Raw genomic sequence first — 16,093 nt, 5'->3', positions numbered from 1 at the left:
TTCTATTCTTGGTAACTTTCAATTGCTCCTGTCTTCCCTCCTCCTTCCTGGAGTCACCTAAAACTGTTTTCTAAGGATGCAGCTCACCCACTGTCCCAGATGTTTGCACCTAAGGTAGGATTTTTAAGTCCTAAAATCTTCATATTTATCCATCTGGTGCATACATACTATTGGATAGGACCTGTCAGCAATGATGCACCCACACATATATAGGCACTCAAGACACAGCAGATTTTCATAATACAACTCCACAATATCAATCAAAATTTATAAGTTGTATAGATATAGCCCCACTTTATCACATACTAGTCTACCGTAGTTTAATATACTCATACTATATGGCAAATAAAGTAACACAGTCATGTGTGTAGTGAAAGAAAAACAGCCAGTTAAGTGTGGCCAATATCCGAGGGGTGGTCTTTCAAAACACTCAGTCAAAGGGCAATTGACTTTTGTGTGCAAACACTTTACAAAATTAGTTTTGCCATTTAAAAAAAAAAAGTATATGGCCATGATTCTCATTCTATTAAAGTCACTGGCACACAAAGTAAGGAATCCAGACAATAACACGAACCCCCTTTCCCTTCCCCATTTACAAGTTAGGTACTGCACTTAACTTTCCATTTTTGCAGCACAAAACGGAAATTTTACCTCAATTTTTATTCATCTCAATACGGAATTTCTATCACTTCCAAGTGGAAGGTTTCTACATTTATTATAAATATATGTTGCAAAGTAGTTTCCAATGACAACAAAATGCAACATTAAACTAAATTACTTGTATATTGGCTTGCTCCTACTTCTCCGCAGGTCAATGAGAGTCTTGCCATTCACTTCGGTGGGAACAGGTTCATCTATGTCAATTTTTCTGTTTATTTTTTGTTGCCCTTCTGCCTTCCTCTGAAGTACTAGAGATAGCCACAGCTGGAGATGGAACACTAGATGGGATGGGCTGATGCTTTGAAGTGGTATAGAGAATTCTCTTTTTCTGATGCTTGGTTGGTGAGTCTCACCTTCTCAGGGTCAAATTGATTGCCTTTTTTGGGATAAGGAAGGATTTTCCCCCGGGTCAGATTGGTTCGGGACCTGGGGGGTTTTTCATGTTTCTCTGCAGCCTGGGCTGTGGGTCGCTTTCCAGGATCATCTGGGTCTATCTTACAAACAAATTCCCTTTAATCACTCCAGCATTGGTGCATCTCAGTCCTTCCTGTTTTCTGCTTGTGGTGCACAATAGGTTTAGTTTCCTCAGTGTTATAAACATTTTAATCTAATCCAGGTTATTGGATTCAATGCAGAGATAACTGGGTGAGGTTTGATGGCTTGTGGCATGCTGGAGGTCAAACTAGATGATTTGGTGGTCTCTTCTGGCCTTGAAGTCCATGTCTCCATGATTAAGATTTATACTTATCCTTTCCGATTGAACACATAGAGGGGACCACTTCAAGGAATAAAAGATAGACATTAAAATAAAGAGGGAACATGAGGGAGTGCTGATTGCTCCATCTCACTGACTGGTGAATTCAGGACTTGCCATCCATAGAAATCTAGGGTAGGAGCAGCAAGAGGACCTTTGCACCTGGCGGTGGAGTTTCTGGAGCTTCTAGCCTTTCCGCCAGTATGTGCAACAACAACATTTGCACCTTTTATTTATACAAACACAGGATTTCAGACTCCACGTCTGACAGGCCCGCATCTTTCACAAACAATGCATTTAGGTTATAATAAGTTTGTTTAAAAGTATGGAGGAATCTTTGAAAGGATACAGTAATGACCTCCCTGTTTAAAAAAAAAAAAAAAGCAATTTTCCCAAAACATTTGTTTTGCCCTCCAAAAAAAACTGTGGTTCCTTTACATTTTTATTTTATTTTAATTATTATTTAATTGCAGTTTTATATTTGTTACAATACACATAATAACACAATTCTATCACTCATCAAAAGAACACTGATACTCACGCATGTGGTGGTGAAAAAAGGAGAAGATAAAGAATTTATTTCTGTGTAAGTTTTTATCATGCTGAATTACCATTAAGTTCAACCAAAGATGGAAAGAAAGTTATAAATATCTTATTTCCCACATAACACTGAGCTCGTATGGCAGATAACCAAAAAAGGACAAAAAATAGCTGTGGAGGGAAATCTTAAACAGTTTGCTAGTAAGTTATAGGCAAATGAAGAACTGTGTCCCCGTAGTATAAAAACTAAAAAATAAATTATAGCTGTTATAACTGTCTCACTTCATTACTGACTGCCATAGTTATATTGCTAATGGCTCTATGCAAATATGAACAAATCAACATTTCAAAAGCAGCCTCTTCTTTTCCCAAGGTTAATTAAATGCTCTAGATACCAAGCTGCACGTAAATCATGACTGTAAAATAGCACTTTTCTGCTCCAAATACTTACATATGGCGTATAATCATATGGAGGAACATAGTCTATACGGTATGTTGTATCCAGATACCTGTAATGCACAAAACAAATAAGTAAGGTATATAGTATTGCAAATAACTTTTATTTAAGGCCAGTTTTATAGATAATGGAAACATTAGGATAACAACCATTTTTGGAAGTGCACTTAACTGTTTAAAGACTTGTCAAATCTAGTCACAATAGATCAGCCCAAAAAGACTGTCTTTCACTTCATGAATAAAGTTGACGGGGCAAACATATGCTGCAATTTACTTCCTTCTTTCTACTTGGAAAAAAGGAAATTCCAGATCAGAATCCAAAGACGGATTATTTCTAATGAATTTAACTGGGAGCAATCCTTAAACTGAGCCATATAGTGCTACACTTTCAGACATGCATGTGCAAAAATTCACCCATCTATTTGCGTAAACTCAACATATATGAGCAAGTACTGAAATGTGCACATACATAGTTAGGGTTTTGCATGCACACACTGATGTGTATGCATAGCCCTCCATTTGCACTTTTGAGTACTTATGTCCATAAGCTGGGCACATGCATGTCTGAAAATATGGCCTGATATCTTCCTTGTAAGATACTGTAACTGTAATACAAAGTATTTCTCTATTATAGGTTTAATTAAAAGGACATTCTTCATTTTATAAGAAATATGTAAGTTAGTAAACAATAGAGAGGTTAACCATAGGTGTCATTCACAAGGGCAAAGTAGAGCAATCCCTGCTACAACCTTTCAATTCAAAGTTCAAATCAGCATTTTTTATTACAGTTGGGCTATGTTTAGTTGCTGAAGCCTGTAGGGTTATCAGTGCTGTTAGAATGCCTGAGCATTTTCCACTAACTGTCTGTCAGATGCAGTGCTAATGCAGCCGAGACTTTGTTCTTGTCAGTTTAAAGGAACAACTACTCACCTTAAAGTACAACGTGGAAAAAATTATCAGCAGACAAGTAGCAGAAAATAAATAGGTGCAGGAGCTCTGTGACATTCAGCTACACAGAGTTTAGGCAGGCACCATTTAACTATTTAGGTACTATATCCAGCAAGATGGAACACTCCAGAGCATGCTCAGAGGAGTCTTATACTGAGGAGAGAGGGGCTCTAGAAGCCATTCTTATAAGGTCTCTGGTGGTATACGGAAAGTGGTTAGAGAGTGCTAGATCAGTGCAAAAAAGCTGTCGGATCTTTTCAGTTGGCTGTCAATGCATTTGTCTAAGGGATCCCAGGGAATAATATTGCCTTCTATCAAGAGTGAGGACTTGCCTCACAATCGGTCACCAGAGAGTCACTTGGGAATAGTAGCCCAGATCTTTGCTCTGTCCGTCACCTACTTGTACAGTTAAGAGCAGACAGCCAAGAGAGTGAAATAGAAGTCTGGTACTGTCCAAATGCTGTTGATCAGCTTTTGGATGGCAGAATGCAGGCTCATAGATCTTTTAATTTAAATGAAGCCCCTTAACAGCTTGGAGGAAGAAAGGCAAGTCAGGCATGTCAGCTTTAATAATTGGTGGTGTTAGGACACGAGACCAAGAGATCTCTAGAGGTTGAATGCCTGGAGACAAGTCAGGGACTTCGCCTTCTACATACAGTCCTAAACCAGAGTCAGGTTCAGTTCAGTTTATATATTAATAAGGCAACTAGGCAGATATAAAGAAAAAGAAAAAGGTCCAGTTTAGTATCTCTGGAAGACTGATTCATAATATTTAAATGCATGTTATCAGATTGGACAAAAGGCAATGGGAAAAATGTTAGCCTTAAGTGATGTAGAAGGAAAGATTTTAACTCTGGTGGGCTAGAAAATTCATAATGAGTGACTTATTCAGTTTGCAAATTGTGATTTTCTCTAACAGAGTTGGATTAATTGGCTTAGCGATAATTTTGACTCAACCTTTAGTAAACAGTGGTTTGTATTTCAGATTCCACAGCAAGGCTCTTTGTTAAAATGAGCAAGGCCTGAGCTAAAATCTCCAAAAGGGTAAGTGCTAAATTGCACTTGTACATGCTTAATTTTGATACATAACTATCCCAATTTATACATATTTGCACAAATTGGGTTTATGCAAATGTAAAAGCACATTTTAGCATGAGCATTTTTGAATATTTAGCACTGGATCATTTCTCTTCTTGAGGGAAAGTGGTCTTTTAAAATGATGGCTAAAAGAACTGGCAGGAAAATGTGATGATCATGTGAAGTGGCCAAACAAATGGCATTTAGCTCCAGACCTGCCCACCCTTGGCCTTCAATAATTATGCATTTCAAAGATATAGTCCAAAGACTACTTTTCCATTTTCTCCTACTTATTTGAAGGACACTTTTGGCACTATAAATAAAATAAAGACTGCAATGGGTGCTTTGATCATCCTCACCAAACATTATGTGTTGGTCTTAAAGTATACCCTCTCTGAAGCTCCTACTCCAAAGCAATTATTAACTTTTTGAAATGGATTCAAAGCTATCATCAAAAGCAGATGATCCAGTTAAAATGAACCTCTTAGAAAATGTAGCTTTTAAAAAGAAATCTGTAGGGTAAATATCAAATTTGTGGGCTTGGCTAGCTTACCCACCATTATATTCAACAGGGCTATCATTGCATCAATTTTTTATTTCCTTTTCTTCTATTTAAAATATATATATACCACAGCTGCGCAGCTACATTTTTAGTTTTGCACTTAAAAGAAAACTGGGACCATTTTGCTCAAACCAGCAATATACAAGTTTGTTGAGTGAGAACCATTGCTCACCATGAAGAAACTGTGACATGTACTTGAATAACCCACAGGCAGGGCAACGCCATACAGGAAATTCAACAAGATGTAACTCACAAAATTCCTGATTTATTTTTAATGGGGAGAGACTTATGAATCCACAGAGGGGACATGGCCCTGCAACCATGTGAGTTTACAGAGATCAGCAAGAAAATCCTGTGCATCTCCAGGTCTTATGTGGAGTACCACTCCTTTGCACTATACCCTTTTCCCTCAATGTGAAACTTGGTAACACAGCTCCCTCAGATTATTGCTATGTAGCATGTAGGAGCTTCTGTCATGGATCAAGACTTATTGTGCAGATGTCATTATGTCAGGTACTTTCTGTATATATCTGAGCCATATCAATGTCCCCTAACCTAATATGGCTCTCCCAAAAGAGCTTCTGAAGGGGTTGAAAACATAATGTCACATTGTCTCCCCACACCTTTCTCCGATAGATTTAGGGTCAATGGAATAGATTTTTATCTGCTTTCATCTCCACTGCATTGTACACAAGTGACCACCAAAACTGTCTCTAAAAGAAGATTTTGTTAAGAGTGAAGGCCAACATTTATAAATGTAAATGTCTAAAGTTAGACACCTAAAATCCATATTTAATACCTAAATAAAATACTTGATTTTCAGCAATGCCAAGAATCTGCAGCTCCCACTGAAGTCAATAGGACGAGATGTTCAGTATAACTGAAAAAATCAGGCCATTGATTTAGGAACCTAAATATGGATTTAGGTTTCTAGCTTTGTGCATCCAAATTTTTTAAATTTTGGCCTAGATGTTCTTCAAATGTGACTGGCCAGGAACAGCACAACAAATTAAAGTCACTTCATCATATAAAGATTTACAGAAAAAGGTGTACCCAGAATTCAGTTCAGGTTCTTCTTTTTCAGTGAACTGGCAAATAGGAAGAGGCCTTTAACTTCAACAAGGACTTCATTTCACTCTCTGTTTTAACCTAGTGCAATAAATCAAGTAACGTCTAATAATAGCAGGTACAGAATAAAATATACTTGAGAGCAATACTAATCAGATCAGAAATCAAATTTTCTGAAAAATAAATTCTGAGTTTATGAAGTTAATTCATTACTTTCTAATTTGTTGATAACTTTTGCAAATGTTATGTATCTCACTATCCTAAATAACTTGAATTGATTTTTCCCCCAAATTGTTAGCTTCAACACCTCTGCTGACCTCAACTATCAGGACAGAATACAAATAGAGAAGTGGGCTGTAAAGTAGCCAGAAAAACAAACAATAAAGAGTATATGGGTCAAATCAATACCTGTCAACACTAGTCATCAGTATATTGTTTCCTTCTCAATGCATCAATGCCATCCCTAGTGGCTTGGCCTACACAGTGACGAAGGGTGACAGAAAAGGACCATGGTCCATCTCATGAGAGCACCATCGAAACTGAAGAGCAATTACCTAATGATACTTTCTCAGTCTTTTCAAACAGTAAGGAACATGTTACCTAGGAGCTCTGTGTTCTTGGGGAACCAGGGCGCAAAACCCCAACTCTCTCTCTCTCTAGCTCACCTGAATTACCCGCCCCGCCCATGCTTGAACCAGAAACCAAAGGCATTTCAATATGAAAAGGCAGTGGAAAACCCTCCCATCAAGGGTGATACAACTCCAGATGCCTCATCTACATCAAAGATGTAAAAAGGGGGCATACAGAAGCCTAATCTACATCGAAGATGGAACACACACTGAACTCTGGGATTGGTAAAGATGGAAAATGCACTGAACTCTGGGATTGCTGAAGCAGGGAAGCACTGCATGTTGGGAGATCTATGCTCTTGATGAAAATGAACTAACACCTGTACACATCCAGCTCTGCAGTTATCAGACCACTCTAATTATTGATATGCAAAACACTGAAACCTGGTTGCATTGAGAGTTCTCTCTCAAGGAAGAGCGCCCTTCCAGGAATGATCAGCTCCTTTTGTCCAGACATTATTTATCCATAAACAAACCTGGCATCTACAAATCCCCTATCAAAGCTCAAACCTCTGTTCTGATGCTTGGATCCAAACTCTGCATCAGTTCCACTGTAACCTGTCTTCTCTTCCTGACAGGGGGCTCTGCCAGACTCAAAGCACTCTAGACCCTAAGATGACAAGCCTGTTCCTGGGAACCTCTGAGCTGCATGGAGTGGTGAGATCAATCCCCCCTTCTTCCCCCGACACACCTTTTCTCTCTCCCCCCCCCCTCTCTCTCTCTTAGTCCAGGTATAACTTTCTACTTTTGTAATCAAACCTGGGATGACTTTCTCCAATACCCCAACTGTAATTGTGTAGTATTTGTGGCAGGCAGCCAACTTCCCTCTAGCGGGTCACACGCTTTGGTTGCTTGTAGTGGGTCAGGGCGTCTCTAGTCACCCCGTCTTCCCCGAGGAGGGGGTAGGGACCCGGGCCCACCCGCTCCTCCGGGTCCCAGCCCAGGGGCCCTATGAGAAGCAGCTAGGTGCTGCTGGCACCGTGTTCTCAACTGCACTTCTCTTTCCCTGGGCTAATTTTCCCCCTCCTTCTGGCGGAGGGCTTTTATGGAGCACCTGGCTGGTCCCTCATTGGCTCAGCTGCTCCTAATTGCCCCCTAACGAGACTCAGCTAAACTGCAGGGAACAGAGCTCTGATCATTCTGAGGCTTACGTATCTGCCATAAATCACTTTCTTACAGCTTTCTGCCCTCGCTATATCACATATTGTAAACATTTGATTGTTTCTCTCTCCTTGTATGGTATTACTATTAGTATCATGAGTTTTATATACCTAGCAATAAAATAACTGTTATAATCAAGCTGGTTGCCACTTTCTCTCTCTCTCTCCAAACTGCATGTACTCCTTTGTGTCCTTGATCCCTATCTTGCTCTGTAGCAACGCTTCTCTTATCTAAGCCAAAGATCCCTGGATTACCCAAAAATCCTATGGGGTCTGCTCATCAAGGGGGTTACTGCTAGAACAATTGTGGTGTAAAGGGGCATATGAAGGGGACAGCCAGGAAGTGCTACTTTGCCTAGCCTATGAGGTCCAAGGGCAAATAAGTGTGTGGCTCAAGTGCTGTTTGACCCAGCCTGATTGAGTCCAGGGGCAGATAGAGGGGAGTAGGGAGGAACCCAGCCCTGAAAACCTTAGGTCCTGCAGGATAGCTCCATTGGGAGCAGGCTTTAGCCATATGAACACACAAGTAACACAAGCAGTACATTAGTAGAATCACACCCCCCTCCAGGAAGGTAACCCAAATCACACCCCTAGAATCACACCCCCTTCCAGGAAGGTAACCCTAATAAATGAGCATACCCCAAGGTGAAGGGCAAATCTGGTAACAAACGCACCCATTCAAGTATCATTCTGGGACACTCCTGTGGTCTATATCAACCTGTATCAATCAAATCTCATGGTCAATGGTATAAAACAGATGCCATGAGCAGATCATCAACATAGATGATTGGGGTGCTTCTATTCCATATTCAGATTTCAAGACAGGTTAAAAGAGGAACAGGATATATGAGGACTCCAAGTATTACAGCATTGCTTTGCCACAAGTCTTCTCAATAACCTTCCCCAAAATAGAAAGGTTAAAGGGCAATCAATCATAAATTATCAACATCAACAGATGATTTCTTGACCAAGGACATAACAATTGCTTGTTTAAGAGACCCTGGCACATTGTATTCCCTAGGGATGCACAGATTGAGTCTGTTATTTGTAGAGACAATGTCTCCCCATTAGATGTAACCAGCGTGGTTACAGGGCATATAACCAAATTATAGGTCATAGCCTGAAGTTCTTCAAACACTTCCAAAACTTCAGTAAGCAAAACTGGCTGAAAATCAGTTACAGAGGAGGTCTAATTTGCACTTTGCACCCATCTCACTGACACAGAGCTAATACCATGAAAGCAGTCTATGTGTGCTTAGCTACGTGTACATAAATCAAACATTTGCACACCTATCTTGAGTATGGGCAAGAGTAGATTGGAAATCTAAATGTAAATATTTAGCTCTTTTTTTTTTTAAATAAAATAATTTAAAATTACTTATTATGAACCCTATCTGTAATCCAATTTTTTTGGATGACTGAATATCAACAAGAAAAATGTGATGTGACTGACACTGTATTTGTCCAAATCAGATCAAACTTTAAGAGTAGTTCACTGCACAAAGAAACATAGAAAGACAGACCAATCAGTGAATATTATAGTTAGTCATACACAATGTTAGAGGTCACCTTTGACATTGTCTGGAAAATTTCCAAAATGTTCTTTTTATGACTAAGTGGAATACTTCAAGTATTACTATAAAAATATTATTTTTTCCATAAGGGTTAACTTGATGTTGAAATGTACATTATGATTACAGTCTTTCCCACATAAAATGAAGCACTCCTTTTCAGTCTACTGAGCAAACTCATTCTTATGCATTGCCTTTTTTAAGTTGGCATTTAATCTTAACAGCTACACAGTTGGTGAGAAGCAAGAAAAAAAACCAAAAACCTACATTCTAGAGAGCAGATTCTGAAGCACTGTGGAATTAAAGTGTTTTTACCATAACTGGCATTCTATCTGTATTTATCTATATGGTAACTCAGAGGCATCTTAGAGTTATAAGAAAATTACATGGAGAATTAGAGTCTGATATCATTACAACCCAACTATATCTCTAATTCCTTGATTACAGTTTGATTACTTTAATGTTATAATGTATGAAAACCCCTAAAAATATTTCTCCTTTCCCCTCCCACACAGATTACCTTCTCCTGCATTGTCCTCATGTCCATCCCAACAGATCTTGTAATAAATTGCTTTGGCCTTATGGATATGATGAACTGCTCCACAGCCTTTTCGCTTGGGATCATTTGCATTGTTCCTTTGGGTTTCAAAACCTCTATCCTATGCTTACATTCAAGCCTCTCCTCATTTATAATACTCAGACTTATATTACCAGTCATCCAGTTTCCATAGTGCTTAACCCTGAGGCAGCAGAGGCTGATTTCACATTTTACTTTTGGTTTAACACTCTTAAATCAAGAATAACTTCCAATTATATCTTTTATTGGTAAGCATGATGTCTTTTCCACATCACAAGCTATTCCAGGTAAAATCTTCATTAATATGTAGTTAATCACTATATCACTCATTTCAGCATGAAAGCCTTTAAGGAATATTGTAATTTTTTAAAATCACAAACTGACATTCTAAGTTGAAGTTCTCCTTTACAACAAAACCCCCAAAGTATGCAAATTCATAATAACTTCAACTATCTCCTTATCTCCATCAGATTTTAATCCTTAGTTCTGATTTTATATTTGGAGAAGACATGACACTTATACAGCTTGTACTTGTGAAGTATTGAAAAAGTGAACCACAGAGCATTGGTTTTATAACCAGGTTTCATAAGCACATGACTCCAATACTGTGCCTGATCCTTTATTACCACATAAAGCTCTGCACTTTCTATGTAAGTGTCATAAATGACCTGACCTTAGCCTAAATTAATACTTTACCTCAGTTTTCAATAAGGATGATAATGAAGAACATGGGGGCAAAGTCAGAATGGCTAATGATCATGAGTGTACAGAAATGGAAATTACTACATCCAAGGCAGAAGCTAAACTCTCAAAGTTTAATGCAGTCAAATCGGGGGAGGGGGAAGGGGGAAGGGAGGGGATAATCCCCATCCCCAAATACTGAAAGAACTGGCACATTAAATTGCGTGTCCAATATCAAGGAAATCTATCAAATCAGAAGCAGTATGGTATGACTGGATAATAGCAAACGTAGCACTTATATTTAAGAAAGGGAAAAAATGCAATCCAAGTAACTACAGACCAGTTAGTCTGACCATAATACACAAGGATTTAGAACAAATTTTGAAGGAAACAATAATTAAAGACATGGAGGTAAATGAAAAATAGGATAAGATGCAGCCCACGGTCTGCCTAGGCCTGTATGATTCAGAGTAAGGTATTAATGTTTTTGTGATCATTAATTAGATGAATCTTTGTAATAGATGCATAAAGCTTCAGCAGAGATTCTGGTTATTCTCATGGCACTACAGAAACAGAATTACAATTGTTTGGATGACCTTAACTGTGCATCTGCATACAAGGGGTCATACAGCAAAGTGAGATGATACTTTTCTCCCTGCAGACTACATCTTGTGCTCTAGGCCCAGATTATCGAAGATGATAAGTGCCTCAGTCCCATTTAAATTTTTTAACATTGAAAAATGACATTTTTTCTCCAGCCTCATCTTCAAAAATGATTGAATCATTTCGGCTGAAATTAAAAAAAAAAAATATATCAAACTGAAAACAATACCCAGCATGGAAACATTCAAAGTTTGGCAAAGACACAGATAACAGAAAACAGGGTCTTATAATATAAAGTGTCAGGCAACCTGAATAGTCAGTGCTACAGACCTGAGTATTGAATGCATTGCTCTTTTTCTCATATTAAAATTAGTGTAATTAACCTTATTTAGTAGTAGCATATTGACAGAATACTTTAGTCACTAGCTATGCTGGAAGTGGAAACCTTACATACACTAAGCATAATCTTATGTATGAACTAAATGCAACAATTCAAGAAATAATTCTCAATTAGCTTATGTACAAACAATGTTTTAGGAATCTTTCTAGACCTTGACACACACTACATGCCACAGAGCAAAATATCATTTATCTTGAACAGCACATCACTATTTGTCATTTTTGTGGGGGATTACTAACATTTTAAAGTGATCTGAAGGGTGTCTTGGCAACACAGCTCCAACTCCTGATTTGGGCAGCCCAGTCTTCCTGCAAAAGAAAAAAGGATTTTCAGAAAACTAGCATAATCACAAGTAGTTCAATTTTTCAAACCTATTCTATGCAAACTGATTTGAAGCAAGGTTTGAATGGTCACCATTTTAAAAGAACTATCTCAGAGCTGTGAAAAAAAAAATTTGCCCATGTCATTAAACCAGCATTTTCCCCAGATACACTGAGGGGTGGAGGCGGGAAAACTAGCTTTTTTTTTTTTTTTTTTGGGGGGGGGGGGGGGGGGGGGGGTAATTTTTCATCTGTGGTAAAATTCAATTCCTGTTGCCATAGCTGAAGCTTGTGCAAAGGTTAGCATACTTATTATAGATTGTATGTATGTTTACCATCGCCATCTGTGGGCTAGAATGTATTAGGCCATCTCAAGTATTTATTAGACTGTAAAAGTCCTACTCTGTGAACTGGAAGTGGACACATGACAGTTGGGGCCCACTTCTGGAACCTAACCTCAAAAGAGGGGATCCACAGCATGGAGAAGTTTTAACTAAAACGTTAATAAAACTTTAACTCTAGAATGGATTCTCTGAGGTTTGGTGGAAGGATGCCGTACATTCCTTCGAACTCCATCCCACTTTCCTCTGATCCATGGATTGCCAACCCCACAAAAGACCTCCTACACGTGATCCCAGGACAGGGGTCTGTGATGCTGGCATGGATAAGGGAAGACCTGGATATGTGGATCTGGGGGACAGAGTGAAAATGGTCTTATTTTATCATTCTCTGTAGAGCAATTCCTACATGAATGGTCCAACACAAAATTTAGTGTACACTATAAATATTAATTATACCTGTCAATAACACCATCTTCAAAATTATCTTCATTCAGCATGGACTTATGAATCTCTATTTCCTTATATCCTTTACATGTATATGGTTGAGACAAATGATCCTTGTATGTGGTGATCCATTTCTGGAAAATAGAGGTCATGCATACAAGGACAAATATACTGGGAAGGGGAAAAAAAGACTAGTTTTCAGTATATAGCCTATTTTCAGTCTGAAGTACTGTACAATTGTTTGTTTCTTTTTAATTAATTATTATGATGGATGCTATGCATCTTAGTCCTATTTTGCTTTGCAAATGTAGCACAATGTTTAGCTCTGGCTAGGAGGTCTAAAAATAGTGCTCTATACATAGACAATAGCTAGGTTTGACCTCTTAGCCAAGTCTCTTGCTGTAGGAAAAGTGCTTAATAATGCAACTGCACCAGTTCTACCAATGGTGTAAATTCTTATATACACAAGACATAAGTATAATTTAATTCTGTTCAGAGCAAGGTCAAAGATCTTATGGTAGCGCTGGAAAAGGGCTGGAATTTTTATTATTGAAATGTATCCTTTGTACAAGTATTCAATAATATTCAAGACATACAACTCAACTTATTTTACTTTATGGGACCAATATTTTAATAAGTCTGCAAAGATTATTTTTTCCATTGTGTAAATGGGGGAAGAAGAGAGAGTACAAGCTGGTCACATGTGCACGATTTTATTAAAATGGTCAAAGAAGCCTTATTTAATAAGGCACAAATAGACAGTCACTCTGCCCATTAACTCTATTCATTCTAATTTTTTTCCTTGGAATGGCATGGTTATTGTTTCATATACTTTAAGAAACCCCTCTGTTACATTTTACCCAATGAGATTTCACTCAAAATGGCTCAAATGAATAGGTGACCTTATGACAAACATAAAAAAGTAAAATACACCACCATATTATTCATAAAAGTGCAGAAAAATGTCTAATCTCTGAATCAGATCTCAGTAGTTCAATAAAAATACAGAAAATTTGTACTTTTATTCCCCTACATTATAATTGGTTAAAACACAGGAAAATGTTCAATGATAATGAATTCTTTACATAAGTCTTCAGAAGTATTGAGATTTGCACCAACATCTATTAAATAAAATGACAATATCTTAATTGAAATGTCAAGTTCATTTCTTTAGAATTTACTGTTTAATTCAGTAGTTAAAAGTAATAATGCACGGTATACAATATTACCTGGCCATCACTATATTCAACCCACAAACCAATATCTGTTCAGAACTTAGGACTTTTTAACCTCATGTACCATACTATTTTGAAGTGTGGTATAGCAGTGAAATTGTTAATGGAAGTTTCTGCCTTGATAATGGTCTACCACATCTAAAATCAATACCTTGGCCTAGTCTCAGGGTAATTAATGAGGAAACAAACAGATTTCATTTAAGATTATCTCTAGAACATATACATCAGATGTCATGTATCTACCATGAAAAATACAGCTTAGTTGTGATATGGAAGCAAAAGTAAAATGTTCCAACACTTAATATGTAGTCTTAAAGTACTCATTACGTTCCACCACCTCCTTTCACACAGCCTTCATCAGCCTTCCTCTCAACTGCACCTTTTATATAACACTATCTTTAGAGTCTCATGAATTTAAGCAAAAACGCAATACCTGTTAATTTTCTTTCTTTAAGTTCTTCTACACCAATGTGGACACTTCAGTTTCACTGCTCCCTGAGTAGAAGTCCTCCTTCTCTTAGAGATACTGAAAGGAAAGGTCTGACTGTTTCTCTCTGATTTTTTTTTCCCCTTCTTCTAGGCAACTCTTTCTTTAAAAAGCGAAGCAGGATGCATTTAGAAATTCTGTGCAGACATAGTTGTAGTTCTGTTTTCCTGCTGCAGGGATGAGTAGTGCCTGTTTTTTCTATGGGGGGAGGGAGGTGGGAAGATCCTTGTCAATGTCAAGTACCAGACTCAACTACTTAGGGACTGCTGGGCATAGTGCTTGATGAAAGAGAGGAGCTGGGCTTATATTTCTGCCAAGATATGGATATGGAGAAGGATAGAAGAAGGAAGGGCTAAGCCCAGGCTAACTCTGGAGACTTTTTTGGAAGCTGCCATGGTAGGAGTAGGTCATCAGGAGCTTGATGTAATGAGCATAGAAGATAATGCTTGAGAATTAGGAGAGGGAAGACACATCCACACCCATGCCCTTCCAAGTGCCACTCCTATCTGACACCATTTCAGGGGAGAACTACAGTGGATAAGGGGCACCTCAGTACCATCAAGAGAAGGGAAGGGGAGTATCTGAGCCTATGCTGTCACTTAGGTTATCCAGGAGGGTCTTAACCATTTTCTGGGTGGTGGTGCAAGAAACAGGAGTGGCAGCAGTTGAAATCCTGGCTCCAATGAAGTTTGTGGGTGGGAGTTTTGTCATTTGAAATCAATGGGATGAGGATTTGGCTTGGAATATTTGGAGAGGGGAGCTGGCTGATCTTGCTAGCTGAGGTAATCTTCTGATGACCAAGGTGTCTCCTAGGAACTCCTCTATGCTGGAGATTCTCCACAATTAGGCAGAAGGACTTCCTGGTGCTGGTCTGCATGAGGTCCCTGAATCCAAGCACCTCCTTCTGCCACTAGACTTGGCCTCCAGTTTCTCCACTATCCTCTGTGTAGCTGTATCACTTGAATACACTAGGGAATGCTGAGGACAGCATCAGGCCCTCTAAGCCCAAGATTCTTAATCATCAACTAAAGGCTGGAAGCTGAAGAAACTGTTCCACCTGCTGGAGATAACGGAGGATTCTATACCGGTGAACTCCTTAAATGTGTGATGAGAATGGCATCAAAATCTCAAATATTCTGTCTCCATCCATTGAAAAGGAGTGCAATCTAGCAGCATTTGCGTAGGCAAATGCAGAGATAAATATGTGTTGTTACAAAACTGGTAATTATAGCATAGTTTTGTTTAGTTGGGAAAATACGGTTGGCTGCTTTTTAAACCAAAAGGAAGTGTTCTAACGGAAACCCCCCCCAGAAGGGTGAAATATATTTTAGTTGCCATGGCACACACTTGGCAAAGTTACCCCCACTGAGCACTGTGCTATATCCAGCTAAAATACCAAGCTAATATATGTTAAAATAAATCTCTTAACCCACTGACAAAAAAGTATCTGTGCACCCCCTTGTGTTAGAGAGGATTGCTCTACAACATTAATGTTTCTCTAATCTACAGTTATATCAATTTAAGTTGTTCCCTTATAGGAGGTGAAGAAATTCCAGCAAACCAATTATTACCTCCAGAAC

At 38.5% G+C, this 16,093-nt stretch overlaps 1 protein-coding gene across 1 annotated transcript in view; it reads right to left on the bottom strand.

Annotated features, from left to right (window-relative positions):
• Positions 1-16,093, bottom strand: part of CFAP95 (cilia and flagella associated protein 95) — a 52,682-nt gene that overhangs the window by 15,704 nt on the left and 20,885 nt on the right. The window contains exons 3-5 of the mRNA XM_067568857.1: positions 12,804-12,925; positions 11,926-11,994; positions 2,406-2,463 (exon numbers count right to left, since the gene is read on the bottom strand). Of these exons, the coding sequence (XP_067424958.1) occupies positions 2,406-2,463; positions 11,926-11,994; positions 12,804-12,925 (249 nt within the window). The remainder of the gene's footprint in view (positions 1-2,405; positions 2,464-11,925; positions 11,995-12,803; positions 12,926-16,093) is intronic.

The sequence above is a fragment of the Emydura macquarii genome, unplaced genomic scaffold (genome assembly GCF_026122565.2).
Source record: "Emydura macquarii macquarii isolate MOO-44397 ecotype Brisbane River unplaced genomic scaffold, CSIRO-AGI_Emac_v2 contig_2897, whole genome shotgun sequence".
NCBI lineage: Eukaryota > Metazoa > Chordata > Testudines > Chelidae > Emydura > Emydura macquarii.
Note: the sequence above shows the minus strand (reverse complement) of the source record. Positions and strands in the feature narration are given on the sequence as shown.